The following is a 10,549-nucleotide window of genomic DNA, read 5'->3' as shown; positions in this document are numbered from 1 at the left end:
GGAGAAATGTCTTCAAAGTAGTGTACTTCAACAATTTGGAATAAAATCATCTTCATTCTCCTCAAAATTCCTCTTTTTGTTACTAAGGTAACAAGAAAAGAGCTGTTTGCCAGAGATCCTGTGAGCCACACGACTCCTGCCACCAGAGACTACATTCCCCAAAGACACCAACAGGCTTAGCTACAAAATCAATAGGCAGATTCAGAAGGAGGAAAAGCTCATGGCCACTCCACCGATGGCCATCATTGTCCTTAATTAGGAAAACAGCAGGGGAAGGGCCCTTCTGAGAGTACAGAAGCAACGTTGGCTGCAAGAAAAAGACACGGAGCAGCACATACACGGGTAGGGGAGAGATGTCAGCAACTTCTTACCATAAAGAAAAACATAGCTATCAGACACTGAGATGGGACAGGTGAGCAGAGAATCGCTTCAAACCTACCTGGTGAACAAGTCATGGGGCCGGACCCGCTCTTGCTGAACAGACACTCAGCATCAAGAGGCAAAATTACAGTCACGGGCTTTGCACGTAGCAGCCATGACTGCAAATCAATCAACGCCAACGCGAGAGAAGCAGAAGCAGCCACTCCCTCCAGCATAGAAACGAGCAAAGGGCACTGGGTGGAGAATTTATTTGTCTGCATCCTGACCCCTACACATGTGGACGGCAGTGACATTTAAACAAGGCTTCAGTGTATGCAGCGGTGTGTAATATAAATACGACATAACAAGACATGACATTTGAAAACATGGACCGAATAATCAGTGCAACAAAAAGGATCAATCCCAATGGAGACAGAAAAGTTCTGCTGAGCATTCAGGCTCTGCAAGAGACAGATTGAGTTCAGGTTATACACAGAGAGACTAGAAATGAAGAAATCTCCTCCTTGGGACAAGATATTGCTATTCATCTTTATTAGTATGATTGTTCTCTATAAATCTCTTCATTTTCAAAGCTAATTCTGAGAAAAGTAGCATAAGGCACATACAAAGAAATACTTTTGTCATATCACAAAGAGAAGTTCTATATTTTGAAATTTTTTCAGGGTATTAGAGGGTCTATTCATGCAGAGCAAAAAATTAAGCAAAGGCCACAAATGTCAGGCCCATGAAGGTGTGCATGTGCTATCTTCACATTTGATTTCATGTTGATATGATTAAGCAGGTATATGCATGGAGATCTAACCGTGTCGGATCATACAATTCCTCGGTGAACCCTGGATGTACTGACAGACGTGTGCTAGCTTCGGGCCAAAGCATTTTGTTGAGTTTGGTTTGTGGGAAGAGAGTTGAAATGGTGCTTCGTGGCTTGGGTTTCCTAAAAGAAAGGGAAAATATTAGGGAGAAGACTGTTAACGAGAGACAGAGAATGTTTATCAAAAACTGAACTCTTCAACAGGCAATCAAGGGAAGTATTGCTTTTTATTCTAGAAACCACTACTCGTCAAGTGCAAAGAAAGGAAATTAATTTTTTCTCATGGAAAACCAAATGATCTTTATATCCTTTCTCTATGCTAAACTATCAAACACAGAAGGAAGTTGATATCTTCCACAGACGTAGAGAACAAACTTATGGTTACCAAGGAGAGAAGGAGGGACTGGGACTAATTGGGAGACAGGAATTGACATATATACACCACTATGTATAAAATAGTTAACTAATGAGAACCTACGGTATAGCACAGGGAACCCTACTCAATGACCTGTGGTGACCTAAATGGGAAGGAAATCCAAAAAAGACTGGATATATGTATACGCATAGCTGATTCACTTTGCTGTAACAGCAGAAACTAACACAACATTCTAAAGCAACTATACACCAATAAAAATTGATAAAAAATTTAAAAAATTTTAAATGCAAAAGGAATTGAGAATGATTAACAGGGAAGTGTTAAGTAAATACTAAGCAGATACTATCGTAAAAGGGATGTAGACATTGTCTCCTAATACTGGTAGGGATGTCTGTGGGCCGTTTCTCTTATAATTTTGAAATGAAATAGTCATAAAATACCATTGCTTCAGGCAAGAAAATGTAAGAATGTAAAAATAAAGACACAAGAGCCTTTGGAAATAAATTGGATTTCAACATTAAAAAAAAAAGAAGGAAGTTGACACCTTCAATTATAGTTTCCCCACCGCATTTTCATGGAAAATGGAGAGGTGAATTTACAACTTAGTCCTGGGGGAGGAAATTGAAATGGGCCACAGCTAGACTGGAGGACAGTATTAAGCAGCAGCCTGTAAGGAGACAGAACTCAGTCTCAGACTATACACTGTTTCTCCTGGGGCATCAATTTAGCATCAATTTCAAACACAGGAAATGAGAAATGTTTCATAGTTCCATTCATTGCCACAGTCCTAGAATACAGTCCTAGAATCTGCCTGGCAGATCCATGAGCTATGAGATGGGTTTGTCTTTAGACACTGAATGGTCTGCCCAGTGAAATGCCTTATTGCACAGCCATGTTGCATTTTCAAGAAGGACATTGGATCTCTCCGGGGGTCGGGAGTGGGTTTTAGGAAGCTGTCTGATTCCCTCCTTCAGTGTCAGGCATTTTGACCTCATGACAAATATAGTAATTCCAAACTAGAAGCCATCAGAGAAACAGTCAAAATGGGCTGGCCACAGCGATATATGCCTTTTTTTTCCCCCATAATCAGCCTATCAAGCCATCTGGCTACATGAAGGATTCCCTCTCAGCTGTGTCATTTCACATTCAACATTTTTTTATAATTACATTAAAATTGAATAATTTTAAAAGAACTTTACAAACGGAGTGAATGGAAATGAATTTAAACAGTATTTATGAGTCTTTTACTGTTGGGGGAGTTGGTATAATGATAAATATTGGCATATTTTCCTTTCCCATCATTCTTCAGATAAAATTTCTAAAAGTAAAACTCGCCAGTTTTCTTTTTTGCCAAAACTGAGCCCCTATTCATTCCTTAGAAATGGGATTAGGGACACTAATCAGACTGACAACAGACTGCTCAATAGTAATTTTTTATTTTCTTTTATTTAGAAGAAAATAAAAAATAAAGAAAGGAAATGGGATCACTTCCAAAAGGACAATCATTGGCCCTAAAATAGATGTCTATGTGTCCACAACGTGAAAGAAACCACCTGGGAAAACATCAAAGGATGGGCTGGATTTGCTTTGTAATTTGAATAAAGGAGTGATGAAACTTTCCTGGTCCGATAATAAAATGTGATGGCTACTCCCACCAGCTCCAAGATTTCCTAAAAATATATTCATTTTTAATAGTAGTATTTTATGTATAAGTGTAAGTAAATTAAGAGGGGAGATTCTAATATTCAAATCGGTCTTTGGTACATAGAGCAGAGCTGTTTGTTAGCCGATATTTACAAGCACTGGGGATTTCTTTTTCTTTATCCAGCGGAAGCCTTTTGTCCGCCCTTCACTAGGCAGGCTCCAAGTGTGACCGCAGACCTTAACTGAAGACCTGCTGTGTGTCCAGCGCTCACTCCATCATCCTCCTCTTCTTCCTGCTCCCCTGATATCAACAGCCCCCAAATCTATCTTACATGTTTCAGCGGAGGCATAATAATGGACAGAAAGGAGACTAAAATTTTTTTAATTTAAATTAACAAGAACACTTATGGCACCAGAGCAAACTGTAAGCCTCACTGCCCTAGAGAATAAACAGCTGCCTTGGTTGCAAGGTCAAATAAAAAAGGTCAATAAAAACTAAAATAAATAAATAAATTAAATTAAAAATAAAATAAAAAAGGTCAATAAAAACATAACATTTACATGGGTATTTGCTAACTGTCTGTTAAACCAGATATTTTTATAGCTCTTCATGATCTTTTGATGTTTTCATACCTACCGTCTTATCTGTATGGCCCACAATATTTGAGCATTTCCCCTGTGATCTCAATATCCACTATCATTATCTTATTAATATATTTATGTGGCACTCACCAGACTATTAAGAAATACATAATTCTTTTTTAATGGTCAGTATAAGTTTAAAATTACAAGGCAGCACTATGGAGAACAGTATGGAGGTTCCTTAAAAAACTAAAAATAGAACTATCATATGACCCAGCAATCCCACTACTGGGCATATACCCTGAGAATACCATAATTCAAAAAGAGTCATGTACCACAATGTTCATTGCAGCTCTATTTACAATAGCCAGGACATGGAAGCAACCTAAGTGTCCATCGACTGATAAATGGATAAAGAAGGTGTGGCACATATATGCAATGGAATATTACTCAGCCATAAAAGAAACGAAATTGAGCTATTTGTAGTGAGGTGGATGGATCTAGAGTCTGTCATACAGAGTGAAGCAAGTCAGAAAGAGAAAAACAAATACCGTATGCTAACACATATATATGGAATCTAAAAAAAAAAAAAAAAGGTTATGAAGAACCTAGGGGCAGGACAGGAATAAACACGCAGATGTAGAGAATGGACTTGAGGACACAGGGAGGGGGAAGGGTAAGCTGGGACGAAGTGAGAGAGAGGCATGGACATATATACACTACCAAATGTAAAATAGATAGCTAGTGAGAAGCAGCCGCATAGCACAGGGAGATCAGCTTGGTTCTTTATGACCACCTGGAGGGGTGGCACAGGGAGGGTGGGAGGGAGATGCAAGAGGGAGGAGATATGAGGATATATGTATATGCATAGCTGATTCACTTTGTTATAAAGCAGAAACTAACACACCATTGTAAAGCAATTATATTCCAATAAAGATGTTAAAAAAAAATTACAAGGCAGCAAGTGTACCTGTCAAAGTTACCTCAAGTGACTTCACCATATTCCAAAGTGTTTCCACATGAGTGTTTGGGCTAATATTGAATAAACGAATATTTTGATATAAATCAATGAATATAATTGAATAAATGTAATATCAAGCACTTATCCTTGAATCTCTAGTAGCAATATCTTTTTTCATGAGCAGCCAGCTCTGTGGTATTTTTAGGTTGTAATTTATTGCCATCGTCATGAACATTGATTGTAAACTCTCCTATGGATACATAAGTATGTTGGTCAGTAAAGGAGTCCATGTGATAGAACGCTGATAACACAACACGTCCTGTGCTTCCACTTAAATAAAGAGGAAGAGGAGGGAGGAAGTACAAAACAAACTCTTCCTCACCTCAAAGTTATGCTTTTTCCTAGAAATCATACCAACCACAGGCCTTTCTCGCCCTAGCGCCCAAGAAACGGGTCCGGTAGAGTTCACCAGCCCTGCGGCTCCAGGAAGGGGCAGCCCAGGGCCTCGGGAAGACAGACAAATAGATCGAATTGAAATCCACTTCTATCACCAAGTGAAATGTGCTCTACATGGCAGACTGTAATAAACGAACCTTCAACCCCAGAGCGATGTGGCTACCTGGACAAGTGGAAGAATAAAGCATGAAAAGGCCTAAGAATCTTCTTCCTCTTCTCCTTCTTCCTCTTCTCCTTCTTCTTCTTCTCCTGGCCCCTCCTCTTCTCCTTTCTCAGCTTCCTCTTCCTCCGCTTCCCCTTCTGCTCCCTCCGCAGTTATTTCTTCCGTCTTATTCTAACAAAAATTACATTATTATTGAAAAGTGTAAGGTCAACAGACAGTAAGGAAAAGAGTGCAAAACATCAGACTAGAGTTGAGGGCCTCCTACACACCCCACCCGACACACACACACACACACACACGCGCGCAAAGACATCATCTTCCTAAACACAGACCCCACAGGCTGGGATGGTTCTGCAGGGCAAAGCATTCATTCTAACAGGTTTCATGACTCCCCTTAAGCATATAGTCTTTACTCATATTAACAGACTGCTCTCATCTTGTTGCCTTTAAAAATTCAGAAGGCAGGTGGAAGAATAAAATACAAAAAGAATCTCAGCAAATAGAATTTTGTCAGAAAAGATGAAGGTTTTAAATGTATACGCTGGTTATATTTGTTATAGCAAGCTAATTTCTTGAAGCCAAAGTTATCAGTAGCCTACATATATAATCTGAAACTACTTTCAAATTAATAATACATTTGTCTTATTTTTATATATAAAGATGGGATTTTAAATAATGGAAGCTTATCTAGTAAAAGAGAAACTAAAGAAATTATTATTGGAAAGATATATAGATAATGAAAAGTCACTGTATGGAATAGGCTAAAAATAACTTTTAGGTCTAAGAATAGGGATTAGTTTGATAAAATAATATTAAAAATAATGAAGCAGATCTATATTTACCATCCCCCCAAAAACATATAGATTAATTACATGAACAAAAGTAGATTACAGAGCGTATTCATCCAAGTTTGATAAATATGTGTATGCGTATGTAGCTAGTGGTTGTCTCTGGGTAACGGGGTTATAAGATATTTTTATTTTCTGTTTTTATCTGTATTTTCTAAATTTTCTATAAAGATTATGAATTTTTTGTAATTTCAAAAATCAACAGAAGTTTTGGGAAGGAGTTTCTTTTGACATTTGGGACCTTATTTAATGTTGATGATCTTCCACTGAAATACCTAGACAATACACGTGACCTTTGGTAAATATTCTCTCTGTCCTTGAGTTTTCATTTTTAATTTAGCCCTCTGATTAGCATTTTTAAATGATTAACCCCAAAATGTTCAAAAACAATATTCTTAAAAGTCTTGATTACAATAAAGGTCACTGAGATTTAGCTAACATGAGAGGATGGAATAGAAGTAGAGAGAATCCGAGAATGTCACTTTGGACCTGCCCCCAGAATCCACTAACATCCTCGGAAAAGATTCATCCTCACGTTCACATGATGCCGTCCTTGTTAGGGGTTAAAGTGAAAACTCCCCAACACCCAGCTAATAAAGTGCAGATTCCACAGGCAAGCGGCAGGGTGAGAATCTCAGTCCTGCTTCACTGTGGCACATAGTACCTCTTCCCCATTGTCAGCAAAAGGGGAAACAGCATGCTGACCTTGCCATGCTCAATTAATGAAAATTGTCATAAAGTTCCTCACCATGGAGTCCTCCCCCAGTGCCTGTGAGGAAGCAAAACAAAATTTCTCAAACAAAAAAGAGACCATTCTCTGAAGCTTTCACAATAAAACCAGTAGAATTTGAGTGTTTCAACAAGCAGGGAAAGAATGGGAAAGGAGAGGATTCATCTGTGAAAACTTAGATTGAGTTAAAGACTGTCCTCGGTCTTGGCAGCCTGCTCTTCCTCCTTGCTTATTTTCTATTACTCATTTCCATCACCAAAAGAAACTTAAAAGCTCTTTTTCTTTCAACCAACTGCAAGTTCCTAATGTAAAATAAATATGATTGTGTTGGAGATCAGACGGACTTTTTATCATGAGCATCAGAACAGTAGGAGTTCTTGTCTTGACCTCTACTTGGCAACACATGGGTCACCTAGAACCTATGTTCTAATCCAGTGGTTCTCAGCCTTGACGGAGTATCAGAATCGCCTGAAGGGCTTCTCAAAGCAATCTGCTGCCGGGCTCCACCTCAGGATTTCTGATTCAGTAGTTGGGGGCCAACCCTGAAAATGTGTATTTGTAGAGGTTCCCAGGTGAGGCTGCTGCTGCTCTGGGAACCCCACTTTGAGAACCTCTGCTGCAGTCTGTATTCTTTCTCTTAAATCACACTGGTTGATTAAGGCACTGTGAGCCCTGGCAACTAGCAGGTTTGGCATCACCACCCACCAAAGTCTTCACTTACCAGGGTGGGTTATGTTTGTTCCCATGCTGGTGTATCCAAGTTAGTCTTATTGTAATTACACAATTTAAATAAGTATCATGGAAGTCAATGAAATATGAGCATGAAAAGAACATTTTTCCCTGGGGCTTCCCTGGTGGCACAGTGGTTGACAGCCCGCCTGCCGATGCAGGGGACACGGGTTCGTGCCCCGGTCCGGGAAGATCCCACATGCCGCGGAGCGGCTGGGCCCGTGAGCCATAGCCGCTGAGCCTGCGTGTCTAGAGCCTGTGCTCCTCAACGGGAGAGGCCACAGCAGTGAGAGGCCCGTGTACCGCAAAAAAAAAAAAAAAAAAAAAGAAAAAGAAAAGAACTTTTTTCCCTATGTAAAATTAATGGAGTACTTTGAAAAGACCCATATATGTAAGTCACCTTAAAAACTTGTCATCAAATGATGTGTCATAAAGCTCGGGTGGCAGGGGGGAATCTGAAATCCAAAGAGCTTTATGCATTTAGAGTACTTTGCGAGTGCCTTTAAATTTCTGCTCTATTTTTAAAGAAATCAAAACTGGAATTTCTAGACAGACCAATGAGTATGTTCGTTAGAAAGACAGTGAGTAGTTCTAATCATGGGACTATTATTTAAAGAAAAGACCTTTGTCCTACATCCAAAAAATTGGCAGTAAATATACATTTACATATTTCAAGTTAAAATAAATGTTTAAGGCCTCTACCTTTTTATGATATATGACTTTAATTGAATTATTCAGCTGGTCAACTAGCCTCCAGTTCCAAACATGGGATATGAGGTCTTCCTGGGAATGTTCATTATTATTTAAGCATAGACCCTATAAACAAACATGTCAGCCAGCCCCCACATAGTTTAAATTGCATGTTACAGAGGATAAATTTTATCCCTTTAAATTTTATCCTTAATAACACTAATACTGTTTTCTAATTTTTCTTTTAATGTTTTAAATGTACTTTTACATCTTATATCCTCAGTACTCAATTTTTTAATACTTCTTATTTTGTGCAATTCTTAATCTTTTATCTTTGTGAAACTTGATTCCCTTATATTTCAGTTCCTCTTATTCTACCTTTATTCATTAAGACATGTCTTTCTTAAATTCTTTATCTTAAACTGTATATGTTTCTTTTACATTCCTAATTTTAATTCTTTTTATAATCTTTTTCTTTCTTGTTGTTGCTGGGCATAGGAAGGACAGCAAAGAGGAAGGCTCTGTCCCAAACAGGCGGAGGCTCTTATTATCTCTCTGTTTGTCTCCATGCGCTCTGTCATCCCCTTCGATCCTGGCTCCCCACAATGAAGATTCTCCACCTCAGCTCTACAGGCAAGCTGAAGGCATGCTCAGCCCTGGAGGGTCTTATCCATGGGCTGACAGAGGCAGGCTTCTGAAGCTTCAAACACACCACGGGTGATTCTAACACACACCACCAGGTGAGAACCACTGTTCTACTATAACCTCAAGTTGGAGAGGCAGGTTAAAAATCCTCTCAAGGCTCTGCCATCGCCGCCGCTGCTGCCGCCGCGATGCTGTCCCGGTCCCGCTGCCTGTCCCGCGCGTTCAGAGGCTCGCTCTCCGCCTTCCAGAAGGGGAACTGCCCTCTAGGGAGACGTTCCCTGCCTGGGATCTCCTTATGTCAGGGACCAGGTTACTCTGACAGCAGGAAGATTGTCATTTACAGCAGTAGTGTCTTCAGGGCTCGCTTTTTCGGAGCTACAGCTGTGTGCGAGGACGATGTCCTTGCAGAATCTGTCACGGAAGGGGATGTCAGGTGGGAGAAAGCTTCACCTTGCAGAAGGTGAAGTGGTTTGTGAGGTTGAAACTGACAAGGCATCTGTGCAGGTTCCATCACCAGCAAATGGCACGACTGAAGCTCTTTTGGTACCTGATGGGGTAAAAGTAGAAGGAGGCACTCCTCTTTTCACACTCAGGAAAACTGGCACTGCTCCTGCTAAGGCCAAGCCAGCCGAAGCTCCTGCTGCCACAGCCCGAAAAGCAGAACCTGCAGCGTCGGCAGTTCCTCCTCCCCCTGCAGCATCCAAACCCACTCAGATGCCACCAGTGCCCTCGCCCTCACAACCTCTCACTAGCAAACCAGCGTCTGCCGTAAAACCCACGGCTGCCCCTGCAGTAGCTGAACCAGGAGCTGGCACGGGTCTGCGTCCAGAACATCGGGAGAAAGTGGATAGGATGCGGCAGCGCATTGCTCAGCATCTAAAGGAGGCTCAGAATACCTGAGCAGCGCTTACCACTTTCAGTGAGATTGACATGAGTAACACCCAGGAGATGAGGGCTCGGCACAAAGATGCTTTTCTGAAGAAACATAACCTCACACTAGGCTTCATGTCAGCATTCGTGAAGGCCTCGGCCTGTGCCTGGAAGCAGCAGCCTCTTGTAAATGCAGCGATTGACGATACAACCGAAGAGGTGGTGTATAGGGATTATATTGACATCAGCGTTGCGGTGGCCACCCCTCGGGGTCTGGTGCTTCCGGTCATCAGGAATGTGGAAACTAGGAATTATGCCGATATTGAGCGAACCATCAGTGAACTAGGAGAGAAGGCCCGGAAGAATGAACTTGCCATTGAAGATATGGATGGTGGTACCTTCACCGTCAGCAACGGAGGCGTTTGGGCTCGCTCTTTGGAACGCCCATCATCAACCCCCCTCAGTCTGCCATCCTGGGCATGCACGCCATCTTTGATAGGCCAGTGGTCGTGGGAGGCAAATTGGAGATGCAGCCTATAATGTACGTGACCCTGACGTATGATCACCGGCTGATGGATGGCAGAGAGGCCGTGACTTTCCTCCGCAAAATCAAGGCAGCGGTAGAGGATCCCAGAGACCTCCTATTGGACCTGTAGGAGGAAG

General features: G+C 41.1%; 1 protein-coding gene and 1 pseudogene across 3 annotated transcripts in view; one reads left to right on the top strand and one right to left on the bottom strand.

Moving 5' to 3' along the window:
* Nucleotides 1-562: 562 nt before the first annotated feature.
* Nucleotides 563-10,549, bottom strand: part of SH3BGR (SH3 domain binding glutamate rich protein) — a 64,396-nt gene continuing 54,409 nt past the window's right edge. The window contains exons 6-7 of one of the 2 annotated variants that reach the window (XM_079922286.1): nt 5,375-5,545; nt 563-1,315 (exon numbers count right to left, since the gene is read on the bottom strand). In XM_079922286.1, the coding sequence (XP_079778412.1) occupies nt 5,408-5,545 (138 nt within the window). In that variant the 3' untranslated portion in view covers nt 563-1,315; nt 5,375-5,407. The remainder of the gene's footprint in view (nt 1,316-5,374; nt 5,546-10,549) is intronic. The other variant, XM_079922285.1, reaches the window with a different exon arrangement.
* LOC307186759 (dihydrolipoyllysine-residue succinyltransferase component of 2-oxoglutarate dehydrogenase complex, mitochondrial-like) lies at nt 8,959-10,542 on the top strand (annotated as a pseudogene). Its single transcript has one exon. The product of its transcript is annotated as a dihydrolipoyllysine-residue succinyltransferase component of 2-oxoglutarate dehydrogenase complex, mitochondrial-like (transcript).

This window comes from Stenella coeruleoalba, assembly GCF_951394435.1.
Source record: "Stenella coeruleoalba genome assembly, chromosome: 5".
NCBI classification, from domain to species: domain Eukaryota; kingdom Metazoa; phylum Chordata; class Mammalia; order Artiodactyla; family Delphinidae; genus Stenella; species Stenella coeruleoalba.
The sequence above is the reverse complement of the archived record's forward strand: the minus strand, read 5'-3'. Positions and strand labels throughout refer to the sequence as shown.